This window comes from Rissa tridactyla, chromosome 8 (assembly GCF_028500815.1).
Source record: "Rissa tridactyla isolate bRisTri1 chromosome 8, bRisTri1.patW.cur.20221130, whole genome shotgun sequence".
NCBI lineage: Eukaryota > Metazoa > Chordata > Aves > Charadriiformes > Laridae > Rissa > Rissa tridactyla.
The window spans coordinates 55,895,567-55,911,399 of record NC_071473.1 but is presented as its reverse complement, the minus strand read 5'-3'; the positions used below and the strand labels follow the sequence as shown (position 1 = coordinate 55,911,399).

The 15,833-nt window shown below is 40.4% G+C and overlaps 1 protein-coding gene across 2 annotated transcripts; it reads right to left on the bottom strand.

The window, feature by feature from the left end:
- Positions 1-1,630: 1,630 nt before the first annotated feature.
- On the bottom strand, positions 1,631-15,631 carry ACADM (acyl-CoA dehydrogenase medium chain). Of its 2 annotated transcripts, XM_054210792.1 has the most exons (13): positions 15,507-15,631; positions 14,280-14,538; positions 12,336-12,434; positions 11,563-11,660; positions 11,382-11,451; positions 8,943-9,043; positions 8,776-8,856; positions 7,869-7,941; positions 6,505-6,599; positions 5,532-5,672; positions 5,358-5,453; positions 4,408-4,656; positions 1,631-2,036 (listed from the first exon to the last, which is right to left on the bottom strand). In XM_054210792.1, exons 5-13 carry the CDS (start codon positions 11,407-11,409, stop codon positions 1,965-1,967), a joined length of 936 nt encoding a protein of 311 aa, XP_054066767.1. In that variant the 5' UTR covers positions 11,410-11,451; positions 11,563-11,660; positions 12,336-12,434; positions 14,280-14,538; positions 15,507-15,631; the 3' UTR covers positions 1,631-1,964. The 2 variants fall into 2 exon arrangements, with proteins under 2 accessions (XP_054066767.1, XP_054066768.1); XM_054210793.1 differs by lacking the exon at positions 5,358-5,453.
- Between the last annotated feature and the right edge of the window lie 202 nt (positions 15,632-15,833).

Sequence of the window (15,833 nt, the reverse complement as noted above, 5' to 3'; positions counted from 1 at the left end):
CGGGGGCTCGGGCCGGGCACAGCTGAAGGGTGTCTTGGAACAGGCCAGGGGTAACGTAAAGGGCGGTGACTCGGCTGTGCGGGACGGCAGCAAACCGGACAACTATAGAAGTAGCCGCGGTTTCCTTCTCTCCCCTCAGTTCTATGGAAAAGCAAATACAATAATTTAGTGACAGAGTAGGTAAGAATTACTGTCCTTTCGTTCAAAAAAACCCCTTTGCTTCCCAATTAAAGCTGTCTAGGGTGATTATATTATTGATTACCAACATTTGATGCTGGCACACGTACCCCATGGAACCACGCCAGGCAGGAACGTCATTTTGATTCCATACAAGAAATATTAGGTATAATGCTGGCTTGCATAGAACTGTCACAAATAAGGTCTATTTTTTACATGTGTCAAGTACTTATCAAGGATGTTACATTATTGGTCTTCCTGCAGGTAAATAGGTTGGTGATTTATAGTGATTAAACACTATTTAAAGAGCTAATTTCCCAGGTGGCCTACCTGAGACTTCTGCAAAACTAATACCTGATGACAGTAATTGTGCCATCCAGCACTAAATTCAGATGATGGAGGAAAGAGACCACAGCAATGAAAGGACGTTTTGGTGAGAAATTGCAAATGAATCCACAGGATTGTTGAGGTTTGAAGGGATTTCTGGAGACCATCGAGCGCAACCCCCCTGCCCAGGCAGGGTCAGCCAGAGCAGGCAGTCCATGACCGCCTCCAGGTGGGGTCTGAGTATCTCCACAGAGACCCCACAACCTCACGATAAAAAAAAAAAGTGTTTTCTTGTGTTCCAGTGGAATTTCATGTGTTCTAATTTGTGCCCGTTGCCTCTTCTCCTGTCAGCAGGCACTACCAGGGAGGGGCTGGCTCCCTCCTCCTCACCGCGTCCCATCAGGTATTTATGCACACACACGAGATGACCCCTGAGCCTTCTCTGGTCCAGGCTAAAGAGTCTCGGCCTCTCCTCGCGTGACTGATGCTCCGGGCCCTTAATCATCCTTGTGGCCCTGTGCTGGACTCCCTCCAGTTAAGTCCTTATCTTGTGCTGGGGAGCCCAGACCTGGACACGGTTCTGCAGGCACAGCCTCACCAGTGCCAAGGAATTTGCTTAGGAGGTCCAGGGAACGTCCGTTCTGCCAGCACTGACAAGAAGTGTCTATCCAAGTTTGAAAAAAAATGATCTTACAATTCCTTCTTCTCAGCTGTTCTTGCTGCAAACATAGTTAAGTATATACACTGATGGAAAGGAATAATACACTTAAATATACCGGATCTGAAATAAACATGATCTTGTAAATTATTCTTAAGGAAAAGGTACACACTTTCACTTGAAGTGAATCATCCTAACTGAACATCTACTTGCTTAAGCGAGTCTAACAGCGTAATAGGCCACGTTCTCTCAAGCGATATTGTTACTATTGGGCAGCATCTAAGTCCTTGGAACAGACGCATGCCAACAACAGCGGCACAGGCCTTCATACGGCTGAACTGGAAAGGCAGAGTAGGAAGTGAAGTACAGCTATTCACGTATTTCAGACACTGGACAACTTACCCAAAATACAATTTAAGTGATGTGACAAGAAAAATGAATAAAAACCAACCACACCTCCTAAAAAAAATTTATTAGAATGCAGCAACAACTGTCAGGAATAACAGTCTGATCCTCTATAGTGAGAAAACATTGCAGTGTGAGTTTCTCCTTTCCCATTTTGTATTTGAACAACCAATCACTTTGGAATTCAGAATGTTTTGAAAATACCAGCTTTGTTAGTCAGGAATGAAGTGAGAAAGTGGACAAAGAGAACAGAGGTAGTGCTCAATAATGTACAGAATAAAAACATTTTGAAGGAAAGGTTTCTTTTTTTCCTCCGTGCCTTTTTAATTCTATTGAGAAATGCACTAAAATCCACTTCCATGAGAAGACGGGACACTACAGCAGCACCAGACACACTTTAAGCCTTAAATTTGCCAACATGTTCACGAGCTTTGATCATCCTTTGAATCTGAGCAGTTCCCTCGTAAATCTGAAAACAAGAATTGCAATAATGTTAGTTGATGATTTTTAAAAGGTTTTAACAGATCTACACTTTTAAACCTTCATGGCACTAATCCAGTGGGGATTAGGATGTGCAGAAAGACACAGAAAAACAGAAAATTCCAGTGTGACAGAGTAACTAGTGGGCTAAATGGAATAGATCACATACAAGATACCGAGAGACAGCCTTGTTCTCTTAGGTGCTCTTATCTGGACTCAATAAGGTTCTCATGAAAAAAGACATGGTGAGTAAAAAAGGATGAGGAAAATTTCTTATTTGAGGAAGAAAATTCATAGTTTCGGTTTTGCAAAGTAGGATTTCGAACAATAGGTGGACGAGAGGCAGTGACTTGTGCTGAAACTGCTGTATTTCCTTTGACTAGCCCTTCAAGGTCATACCAATGTTCTCTTTGATCCATTTATTTCCATTGCTTCTTGTTAACTAGTGCTCTCTCTCATACAGCTTTGTTTGTTTTTTTTAATCACGCATTCTTGCATTTTCTTCTAGAAACAGTTTGCATCGTTCCTCTGTTCTATTGGTTTGCTGTCAGCAAAGTCAAAGGTAGGCAACAAGGCATATAGGAAGCTCTCATGCAGAAGGATGCTCCACAGGTATACTGCGATGTAATGCCAGGGCTGAGGCAACACAGTTTAGGGGTTTTAAGTGTTTCAGCGCCCAGTTATGCCAGAACCTGGTTTGGCAAATTGCTCAAATTCACTTTATCATTCACTTATAGGAATAATCTTCCCAAGAACCTTACAAAGCTTTTTTGAAAATAAAGAGGCTCTAACCTGTGTTCACATTAGTTTTTTGGTTCAGAAGAACTTGATCATTCACAAAGCAAATTCTCCGACTGGTGCTGCTTACCCTGTGTTGACCTGGTGCGTAGGGCAGATTGTGTTTGGTGAATACTCAATGCCTTTTGGAGTGAACTGGAATGGAAACTCTGCTTTCTCTGTGTACCAAACACCCATCAAGCCCTGACGAAGACATAATGGCCCAAGCCTACAGCTGCACCCTTGCAATGGCGTGCATATCGGGGACATAGAGTCCAAGGGACCAAAGAGGCTTGCTGTTCACTCAACCTGCCCAAATGCCTTGTTGGGGCAGTTGTGGGGCCTCGGCAGCCCTTCCTGCAATCTACCGATCCACGCCACCGGCACTGGATTACCTGTTGATGAAGACAGCCAGGGACCTCAAGCGTAAAGACATCAAAACCCACAAAACTCACTCTTAAGTACTAACAAGAAAGGCTTTGGTTTATAAGCCAATGGAAATTGGCTTCAATGGAAATAGTTTCAAGAATCATTGACAATTAAAGAAGGGCAGTTTTCCATATTTGAGAAAGGAAACTAAGTTAGAGTTTCTACCAGACTAGCCTAGACTTGTAGCCAGACAAACCTAGAGCGGAGTAAGGACAGTAAAAATGTTACCAGTAAACACAGAATTGTGTAATACCGAAAAAGATCAAATATATGGACGAAAAGTTGGAAAACCAAGTTTTTGTATGTGAAACACATGGCCAAAAGCTTATACCAGCTGGAAATGGGCAGCAATACAGTAAAGCACAGTGAAGTGCAAAGTATAAACAAGAGACATGGACAAAATAATCGTAGAATCAAAAGCCTTTCCTGAATTCTTTTAGGGATGAAGCAGAACAGAAAAAAAACCAAAAATATAATACTAAATCTGATTAATCTGAACAATTTAAAAAAAAATCCAACCTACTTAGCCATGCATTTGTGATGCATCAGTGTAATGGAAAACCTAAGTATCTGGGATCCTGTAAAATCACTCTCAGCTTCCAAATAAAGTTCTAACCCTCGCACCATCTTTCTCCAGAAAAGCATGCAACCTGACAGGAAAAAAGCCCAATCATAATAAAGTTCAATTAATCATTCATTTCCTCACTCACAGGAGCGCAATTAGTTCTAAGAACCTTTAGATTCCAAAATAGTGGTTGTCTTTCCTTAAATAGAGAAAAATAAATTCTTGGCTAGTGAGAATAATAGTTTTAATTTTAAAGACAGCTGTAAGATAAATATTAACTACCTAGAATCTTAAGAATGACAGGTGTTATAGCTAACTAACATTCCAGGTCACGGTCCGTATGCACTTCTCGATATCATCTACTTTGATATATTTTATCTAGTCGCTATTCATGTCATACAATGTCATAATGTCAACAAAGATTACTGGTTTTGCTGAACGCTATTAAAATATTGGTGTTGAATAAAGAATTTTAGCATGGTATATGCTAATAGAAGAATTATGACATAACATGGAATAACTTCTTGTCAGTAACACTGCAGAAAAAACCCTGGGGACTGCGGGTGACAAGAGTCTCTCATTTTCTTACCTGGTAGATTTTAGTGTCTTTCATTAGTTTTTCTACAGGATACTCAGTATTAAATCCATTCCCTCCAAAAATCTGTACTGCATCGGTAGCTACTTGGTTTGCAATGTCCCTAGCAAATGCCTTTGCGATGGAGGCGTAGTAGGTGTTCGTGCGACCAGCGTCCACTTCCCAGGCAGCCCTCTGGTACGCCACACGAGCCAGCTCCACTTCCATTGCCATTGCAGCAAGCGAGAAAGACACCGCTTGGTGCTACGAATGAGGACGTAAACTCGGTTAACATTGCCAGCTTAAAACTCTATGACAACCCAGAAAAATACAATCTTCTTAATACAGCGATCTCTTCAACAAACTCAGTAAATTGTACTAGAGGGGTTCTACAGAATATGGATCAGGCTCTCCTAATTGTATGCTGAATTAGACTTTTAAGTTTCCAATTCTTAAATCCATACAGTCAGAGGGATTAAATACCGAATTAAGAAGTAGTTCTTTACTGTTTATGAGATGGGTATTTACCTTGCTGTTTATTCATATTTTTTTAAAACTGCTAAGCGGTGTGATTTGAAATGAATTATATTATTAATAATACCATGCATCTTGTTTCACATACCTCAGAGGTTTTTTGCTTTCCTGAAAATCCCTGTTTATTAGCACTGAAGAATTTAAGTATGTCCTGGTAGTACATGAGTTTCAGGTTTTTGGGCAGAGTTTTCTTTCAGCTTTTACTATTATCATTGATAAATTATAGAAAAATTCCTGAAGTTACCACATAGCTAAGTTTATTTAAATGGTGCTGACTCATATACTTGGAAACCCCAAAATGGCAGAGATATAATACAAAAATGAAGGAACTAAAGAAATCAAGCAATAACCATGACAAATCAGTAGCGTACACCTGGTGTGAAAGCGTAGCTTTTATTTATGTTCTCTCTCTCTCTCCTCCCCCCACTTACTTCAGCAATTGCTTTCCCAAAGATTTTTCTCTCCAAAGCGTATCTAGTAGCTTCATCAAGTGCTCTTTTTGCTAATCCAACAGCACCAGCTGCTACCTGAATTGGATACAGCAAAGAATAAAAAAATCAGAAATTCCTGATATATTTCATAAATAAGTTATTTCTGATACTTACAGGTGGTTTGGTCCTATCAAAAGCTCCCATTGCGATTTTAAAGCCAGCTCCCTCAGCTATTAGTACATTTTCTTTCGGGACTCTTACATCTTCAAAGACGATACCACTTGTCTCTGAGCAGCGTTGACCCATATTCATTTCCTGAAAAGGGAAATTTACAGAGGTGCAACTAAATTGGATTATTCAAAGGTACGATACGTTTTCATTCTTTAGTTTACTCAAAGCATAAAGTATGTTTTTTTTCTCCAAAACACTTAATCCAAAAACGACCATACGCATGACAAATAATAGCTTTGCACTTGCAGACCAGCACGCCCTTAATTTGTCCAAGCTGGGCAGTTTACTTCCTCCTTATATGAAATCAGTTCTGTAGCTGTAATCAGTCTTTTTGTCTTTCTCTGGTTCAACTATATGCTTTGAGATGGGAGTGGAAAAATTAACTAATCTAATATGCAGGCAGTACTGGGTGTACTACAAGTAAATAAATAAATGAGTTTTTCAGGTTTTCGGATTCCTTTCCTAATGTTCAACATCCAGTTTTGCCTACTACTAAAAACAGTACTTTTTTGTTTTTAAAAGAAGAGAGAATAGCACCAGAGTCTCCAAGGTGCCTTCCTCAACCAGCAGTAGCAAAAATTAAAACTCACTATGTGTGTATTTATGGTTATAATTGCCCAACTTGCTTCTTATCCTTTCAAGGCACACTACTTCTCATTTATTGGCACTTGTCAGTAAAATAGTTCTCAAAGATTCTTTTGCAGCTGTTCAAAGTCATCTTACTTTAGACCATTCTGAATAGTTCCTTAGATGAATTAATATTTCTGTACGTTGTGAAAATGAAAAGATCATTGTACATGAGTGTATGAAAATGGTCAGTTGACTAAGAATCTTTTTTCTTTAATGGTGATTTGTTGCATTATTGGTTTAGAATAGAACAATTTCTGGCTTGTTAAATACGAGATACAGTCTCCACCTCTTTTCCAATTTGGATTCCAGGGCTATCCGCTTCCACAATGAATCCAGTAAAGGCTTTGCTTGCAGGAGCTTTTGGATCTGGATTGGTGCGAGCTAGCAAAAAGTACCCAGTGTAAAACAAAGAAAAGGGATGCAGTTTATCCTCACAATTAACAACCAGATACTATTTTAGCTAACATTTTTAATGTTTTTATATGCATTTCTTCCATATAATAAACTCTATCTGTAAGTTAACAACACCTTTTTCTTGAGCCTCCCAAAAATAAACTGAGAGGGACCAAAAGAGAGGAAGTTTTAAAGATTCAAGATTCATAAAATTCAATAAAATTACTTCAGATCAACATGCAAAGATTCTCCACCTTTTCCATGTAAGTCTTTATGATATTATCAGCTTCATTAATAGTACAAAGGAAACCTCTTCACAGCACGTACATAAAAATTAATGCTTAGGAAATACATTCTTGCATGCAAAATGTTATCACACGATTTCAAAGATCTTAATTTTATTCTTCTAAGTATAAGTTGCAAATAAGTATTTCTCTTAGAAATTAAACAGTTGTAAATCACATTTACGGTGTTCAGTAATGTCAAAAGATATCTGGTTGATTGTCTTTGATGGATCTGCCTTGAACAAGAAAATAAATAACTAGAAAATTCAGCTTTTGGATAAACATATAAAGTTTTTCCACTATAATTAAGAAGAATTTGTGTGTTGCGAATCGGTGTGATGCGAGACACAATGAAAGAGGTTTATATCGTAACGCATGCTCCATAGACACCACAGCAGTATCTGAATTCTTTGACAGCTGAAAATGAAAAAAGAAAATGAAAAAAGAAAATGAAAAAAGAAAATGAAATTTAACACCACCCTCCGACATGTTCCTGGCTTCACGAGAAGTGAGAGTTGTTTCTAGTAGAATCGGAAGTGACTGATCCCAGTCACCACCAGCACAAAGGAAGGTGGCGAGTCATATCAGTCTCTGGAGTACTTTGTCAGTTAAATCATACCGTTGCTGTTCTGCCTTGAAGAAAAAGCAACATTAATTCTGCTTGATAGCAGCAAGGTTGGAGAGGCCTTCTTGAGTGGCGAGCTGTCACGTCATCGCTCATTTTCCTTTTCAGGCTTTGCGCAGCGCTGAGACTGCATTCTTATATACTGGTAAACTGGTCAGAGATTAAAGTGCAGTGTCTTGAAACACCATGAACATTCAGATTTACAACAGATCTTTAAAGACTTTAACTTTGGGGGAGGAAGCCACTATATAGCGTAACAACAGAAATATAATGTGAGTTAACAAACACACTGGTTTGCTTTCCCACTATTTGTGATACACATCTTCTGACCATTAACAAGATATTCACCTCCTTTCTTCTCAGCTGTTCTTTTTATACCGGCCACATCAGAGCCTGCTCCAGGCTCTGTTACAAAGTAAGCCTAAGAGAAAATAAAATAAGTTCTATTTTAAGGTAACCACAAATTATTGCAGACTATATGCATCAGACTGATCTGTAGAAGGTTTAAGTGAACTGTACAGTAAAAGCCAAAACATTAAATCAAAAAAACCCCCAAAACAACCCAACCCAACCCAAACCCCCCCACAGCAGCTGTCTGAGCAAGAATCCAAACATATATGGGTTAATTTTCTTTATAAATCTGTAATAATAATACATAAAATTGTCTTTTAATCAAACAGAACCATTCTGTAACCTTCAGTCATCACTTCCTCGGGCTTCACAAACTCTGATGTGAAAGCTGAGGATCTTTAAAATCTGAAAATAAGAGCACTGAGTAACATTTTATATTTACCATGTCCTTCATTTTATGAGGCTTAGTTGTTCAGATTTTAATGCATTGTACATGAATCTTTACTTCGTTCAATGTAACAAGTACTGCTTATGTAAGTAAGACCGCAAGTAGAGTTTAATACCCATCCAAGTTGAGTTTCTCCTTATACAGACCTCGTATATTTCTTAAACACCTACACCTCCTCTTGAAAGGGAAATAAAAGGTATTAATTTTTGGTAAGTGACTTAGGATGGTGACAATTTTCCAAGTAATATCTTCTATTTGCTTATTGAATGTATCTCATTAGCTATTCTCTGACTTTCAGTAAACGGCACTGTTTATTTACAAAGCAAAGTGGACTGAGTTGTGAGTACATATTAGTGTTCCCTAGGGAAAAAAAAAAGACAAAAAAAAAGTAAAAAAAAAAAGTAGTAGTGATTAATATGGTTTAGGAGCATTCTGCAGCGTAGCAGTTATACTTACACACATCATTGGTTCCTCTGTCATTCTTCCCAAGTATTTTTTCTGCTGATGCTCATTTCCCACAATGATTTCTGGTATTTGCTGAAAGAAAATATTTAGACCGTTAATCCATCTTTTGAAAGGGCACAGATTCCAGTTTAAGGGATGTGGGAAAAGACAGAACTTACCCCTAGCAAATTTGCTTTGATGGCAGTTTGAACCCCCGTAGATCTGTATGCTAACTCTTCCATAATAAGGCATGCTTCAAAGCTGCCAAGGCCAAGACCACCTACAGGTGAAATATTTCATTTACTAAAACGGGTTTAAATTGTAACATATTTGTGATTTACACAAATTAATTAACAAAAGCGTATTCCCCCACATACATTTGATTGTGTACTGTGTTTGATTAGACACTGTCATACAAGCTTTTTAAATAAAGTTTTGTCAGAAGAGCAATAGGTGGTTTGAAAATTAAATATCACAGTTCCAGGTTTATCGTGTGATTAACGCAGGACAAGTTGCACAATGGTGCAAGAATGCGCCACTCAAATTTTTTGACTACTTTACGTTTGAGAATTAAGAGTTCCTAGGAAGCAGAGAAGGGGCTCCCGAGCCACCACAGCACCTCGGGGAAAAAAATAAAAAGCGTCCATATTAGTCAGACCACCAGCTCGGTAACCTGTTTCTGACAGAAGCCAACGCTTGGGGAAGTAGATACAAATACAATAACAGCACAACTATACTTGCTCAAAAATATCTTCCCGAGCCTTCAGGTGACTTCCTCAGCCAAAGAGGTACCTCTCTTTGGTGTCTTTGTTATGCTCACCCTTGACAGACAATTCTTACATGAATTTGCCCAGTCTCTTTTTGAACCTACATAAAATTTTAGCATCAATATCATCCAGGGGCAATGAGTTTCACAAATTTCACCATCTCCTTTCATTTATTGTGAACCTGCCATCTACTGGCCTAATTTGATGCCTTCTAGTTATAGTGAACTATCAATCCCTTTTCATACTCTCCATGACACTGATATTTTAGTTATTTCTCATACAGAAGCTACATCTCACACAGAAGATACATCTTTTATAATCTTTGTCATCCTTTTAGGAACCTTTCCCTATTCCACAATACTCTTTTGAGATGGAAGGATCTGACTACCTAATGAAGCTACTACCTTAAAAAAGCAAGTGCAATCTGGATTCAAGCAGCAGCATAATTATGCCTTCTGCTTTTTATTTCATTCCCTTAAAAGTCTCTTCTGACCTTAAATTTTATGGTTTTGATCACTTCTGAGCATTACGCTGACACCCACAGAACTGTGTATTATAAACACCAAAATCTAGTTCAGAAGGTACCATTTCTCTGTGAAGTTCGGATGGCTTCTTTCCCTTCACATGTGCATCACTTCTCCTTTTTGGAATTGCATTTGCCATTTAACAGTCCCTCAGTTTCATGACCTCCTCCTGCAGCTCTTTGCACCAGCCTTGTCTTTTCTACACTGAATAACTTCGTATTATCAGTAAACTCTATCACCTCAGTATTGACCCCTTTTTCCAGTTCATTTTTAGATGGATAATGATATTATTCAAACAGCACAAGACTCAGCAAGGCTGTGCTGCTAATTTTTCCACTATGAAACCTGGTGATTTTTAAAACTCATTTTGGAAGTTCAAGCGTTGTATACCAGGCAAACATCCCTCGCTCACACGCTTATTAGCTGCTTCAGAGAACTCCAGTGATTTCATGCGGCATGAGTTCCTTTCGCAAAAACCCTTCTCCAGCATATCATGTTCACCTGTGTCCATTATTTCTGTACTTCATCTTACATCCTCTTAATTTATACAGTATAGCAGACTTACTAGTATTTATTTTCCCTGATCTCCCTTGGAGATCTTTTAAAGCAGTGGTGTCCAGTTTGCCACTTGTAATTTGTCATTTGATAACCAAGTGATTATACACAGCAGTAATCCAGCTATTTCAGGCTTTAGTTTCTCTAGAATTCGTGGCTGAATAAATCGAGTCCTCACAATTGCTTCTTTTGTCACTTTGTTCCTTAAGCTCGTTTATTAAATTTTTGATACAAGATAGACCCTCTGATTAGTCTTGCAAAAAAGGGGTCTGCTACAGACACTTCCCTAACTGCTTTTTCAGGTAATACAAATGCAAAAAAGAAAATAATTTAACTTTTTTTTCCCCCATGATTACTCATTTACCTAAATGCTGCCAAAGCACTGCCGTACTGCACCTAATCTAAACTGAAAAACTGTCCTTCTGGAATAAGCTCTTAAATTGCTCCAGCCTCTGTCAGAGACTAGAACAAAATATGACCTTCTAATTTCTCTGCCTAATCAGCTGACACGGTGCACCAGGGAAACATTAGGCAGTTGTAATCATGGTAGGAAAATCTGATCATAAATTACTAAATCATAATCTGTCTAATTTGTCTCCTGATTACATCCACACCTAGTAACACTTGTGTGTGTCAACCTGCCTACTGATTAAATTTAGATTATTCAAGTATGCAACTGTTTATTTTATACAGAACCCATAATTACACATATAGATCTCACCTAATGCTTTTTCTTTGTTTCATTTTACAGATAAAAAGAATGTTTACTTACCACAGCCTTCTGGTACATGTGAATTCATAAGACCAAGTTCCCAAGCCCGTTTTATAAGTGGAAAGGGATACTGAAACAGACAGGGAAAAAATCACCTTCTGATTCATCACAATCAACACTTTAAATTGTATGCAGGTTAAGACAAAAGTCTATTTTTTTGCTTGCACCAGGGTAGATTTACCTCTCCAGTTTTGTCATATTGTGCAGCAACAGGAATAATTTCCTCCACAGCAAATTTACAAGCAGCAGCTTGAAATTCTTTCTGTTAATCAGTAAGTTCTATTAAAAAAAAAAAAAAAAAGAAAAGAAAAGAAAAAGGTCACAAATTCTCTACTATCTTTAATTTTGCCAGTTGTCAGACTATGAGAAAAGAGAAAACAAGTGTGTCCTTCCAGGACAACCCAAACCACCACTTCTCGGGCCTCTCCAGGAAGCAAAAAAAGTTCAGTTTCCTCTTCCTCCTGGGAAAATACTCCTAAAATTAGGAGAATGAGGCAGATGTTGTCTGAGGGTCCTGGCTATTCAGTTTGAACATCTAGCTGCCGACCCCTTATAATTTGCTTTATGCATATAATATGCCAAGATGAGGATGAATTTCTCTATACCATTTCTTTATAACCAAGTTCAACTATGACTACATTTAGTTACTTTAACATTGTAAGCAGCAATGTGAGATAATTATTCAAAGCACTTTGGCAATAAAAAAAGTTTAAGACAGACATGAGTTAAAAAAAAGAAGAAAATCTTACAAACACTACAGGCATACCTGACTTGCCTGAGCTGAGGAAGAAAGTAATTTCAGTTTTTGAACATTTATTTATAGGAATAGAAATATATTTAGAAATAGCACCTTCATTTTAAATTCATGTTGAACTGTAATAAAGGATTTTATTTTTTTTAACTCTGCAATTTGCCCTGAATTGCTATGTTTCTTTCAAAAACTGTAGTACTTACCAAAGCTAAAGCCAGCTCCAGGTTTGCCTACACGTAAGTTGGAGCAGGTTTACTAGAACGCAACCTCCACCCACACCCCGCGATGGTTTGAAGCGTTCACTAAAGAGAAAAAGCATATGAGGCATGAGATCTTTACAGCTCAAGTCTCCCAAAGCTGCTAGCCTGACCACAGCACAACTTGAAATGTAAAATCCCTCTTCAGAAATGATATCATGTCCAGTATTTAACAGATACCACAGTGCTAAAAGGACTCTTGGCTCCCTCAAGTGCCGTTCCCGTGAAATCAGCTCCCACGAACCAGCAGCTCGGTCGGGAATACGGGGCTTCAACAGCTGTGCGCACGAGGGAACTGCCCTGTACACTTACAAGTATTGCACGATTGATAATTTTAAAACAATTGAGCGTAATTAAAGTGTTCACAGAGACACAGCAATATATATTTCTTTCATTTATACACACACTCATCAAACCTGATTTTCTCGCCCACTAGCGAATACTCTATGTATGCAATGGATACCTACGTGCAGACGCAGCAAGACTTTAAGAAGCACCTACCTATTAACCCCTATCTATCAGAATATCTCGGTAACGTCCCAGACTCATGTCTGCCTTCTTTTAAGAAGCTGCTGCCATGGACACTGGAAGTGATTATTGTTATTATACTGCAAATAGGACGGAACTCAGCAGACTGAACTTATTTTTCTTCCTAATACTTATCACAAATTTATTCTTTTTATTGTAAGTGCTTTCCTTGCTTTTTTAAGTTTAGTGCACACAAATATTGTTACAGGTATTTTCAGAATGCCTTAACACTGTGAAAATACATGTCTGAATTTGATTTTAAAAGGTTGTTTTATTCTCTTTCCTCCTTCAATAGTTATGAATCTCTGAAATGTTTGTAAAAAAAAGTGAAAAATATTGATTGCATAAATTTCTAGAAAGACCCAAATCAATATTGTGCAAAAACAAATTAGCCTAAACACTAAGTAAAGGCTTCTTATTTGAAAATGTAGAAAGAAAAAAAAAGCGTGATCAGACCAGTCACTTATTTCATAACATTGAAAAAAGATTGAATTAATCATAATAGTGCAAAAATCTCACAGAAATTATACTGGAAACTCTAGAAGACAAGGACATTACAGAAAGTTACACGCTGGGGAGGCAACAAGTAACTTCAAAATAAAGTTGTGGTAGGTAACTGTGCTCTTATAAATAAGAATGCTATGCGGAGATGGTTACAAAGTCACACCTCAAGAAGCAAGAAGAACACAGGCAATAACGGGTAACACCACAGTGAAAAAAGCACTTCCAGAGGACACTGAAAACATCTATAAAGTTGAAACGCAGAAAGATCACTGCCGGGCGTAGAAGAAGGGGGAGGCCATGACACAGCTGAGCACTGAACTGTTCCGTCAGCTTATTAATAATTTGGGATGGCATTGTCCAGTAGGCAATATATTATTCAAGTTTTCACAAGCCATGGACATTGCAAAATGGCATCTTGCTAAGTTTTGTGTTACTGCTACCATTCTTGTATGGATAAACAAAAAACACCAACAAACATCTAGAAAGACTTCAGTCCTCCAGAATGTTTTATACCTTATCTGGAAAAAAGACAAGGTTGAAAAAAAGCCAGATCATTGTAATAATTTTTTTTTTCTTTCTTTCTTTTTTTTTTTTTTTTTAAGGAGCAGCTGTTGATAAAATCATACACAGCTTTGCCACCAGAAAGTTTTGCCTACACTAGAAAAAGTAGTGAATTCAAACTAAAGTGATAACCTATACGAAAGATGCTGTCACATTTATAGTCGAGAACTTACGTCTATTGTGGGTTTTGTACCAGAAGGTGTGCAAGGTAAACACCGAGGGTTACTCTGGAAAAACTCAACACTCCCCCCACAAACAGAAATACAAACTGGACAGCTGGGATTCCTGGATTCATACCTGGAAGTTGTGTGAGTGACCAAGTGACAAAGGATCATGGTTTGCCACATGTAAGAAGAATTTGGGTGACCATCTGTCTAAGCTGACAACTTCCCTGTTGCTTGTCCCAGAGGAGCAGGGAGGTTCAGTGGATTCAGTGATGAGCTCCTGCTAGCGATGCTCGGATGTCACTCCTACTGCACCTCCTGGCACTACTGCGTAAGCTCTGGCACCATCAGAAATATGATCGCTAAGGTGGCATGACGAACACTGGAATACTCTGCTGCCAGGAAAAGGGTGGGACAAGGTTACACATGTAAGTGATGCGATCTTTATTGCCTTAATCCCAGAAGAACTATGGAATTTGTTCAAAAAGCTGCCCATCACAGAAAATGATAGGACAACAATAAGCTAAGGTCACTAACCTTGATCCTCACATCACTCAGGACAAACATGAAGAGAGTTGTCAAGAGCAGTCTGCTGCTGGGGTTAACGCGTCAGGAGGCTGAACCTGAAACACCAATGCCCTATGGTGGGCATTGACTAACTGTCAGCTTGCCTTGTCAAAAGCATGATTTTGATCTATGAAACACCAGCTGGGCCCAGATAGAGACTGCTTTCCTCCCTGACACTGCCACAGCAGCACTCTGGACCCGTGGCCAGGCTCCATGGCTCTGGGGCAGCGGACCATCACCACCACCACCATCACCACCACCGCTGCCCGGAGAGCTGAAGAGGGCCCTTTGGCTAATTCAGGCTTGTGAGTGACTCTGGACATGGGAAACCAGAGAAAGGCCTGTGTAAATGCTAAACAAGGTGCTACCCGAGTTTTGAATAACTTCTGCTCTGAAGCCGGGAGGTTGCCGGCGGTTTGATGTAGCAGAACATTAGTACTCAGCAGAAACAACTATTACACATGACGCGTATTTAAAAACACTAGCCCGGGTGGGGCAGCGCGCTGTGCTCAAGGAAAGCGCTGTACGGAGCACCCCGAACTCCCTCCCCGCAGCTCTGAGGCCGCCTCCCGGCTCGGGGGGCAGCGGCGGCTCCGCAGCGCGGCCTCCGGCACCGCGGGGCGGCTCCGCCGGAGGGCGGCGCCCGCGACCCCGCGGGGGTAACGCGGAAGCGGGACAAACGCCGCGGAGCGCGGACGGGGGCAGCCCACGGCCCCGCGGCCTCCGCCCACGCTCCCGGGAGCCCCCGCCCCGGCACCCGCCGCCCGCCCCGGCCCCCGTCCCGGCCGCTCACCCGCGCCGCCCTCAAGGCGACGTCTTGTCCGGGGGCGCGGTGCCGCGCGGGCCAGGCGCCGGAGGAAGCCGGGTCCGGCGCACCCCCCGCGGGCCCGAGGCGAGCGCCGGCCCCGTGAGGCGGGGAGCGGCGGGGAGCGGCGGGGAGCGGCGGGGAGCGGCGGGGTCCCCCCGCCCCGGGGGCGGTCGGTGTGTGTGCGCTCCGGGGCGGGGCTGGCGGCGGGGGCGCTCCGGGCACCGCTGCTGTAAATTGTCTGCGGCGCAGAAAATACTCTCTTTTGAGTATTATTGCTTCAGCGTCGTAAAGCGGTGTTATTTAGGGTTTTAT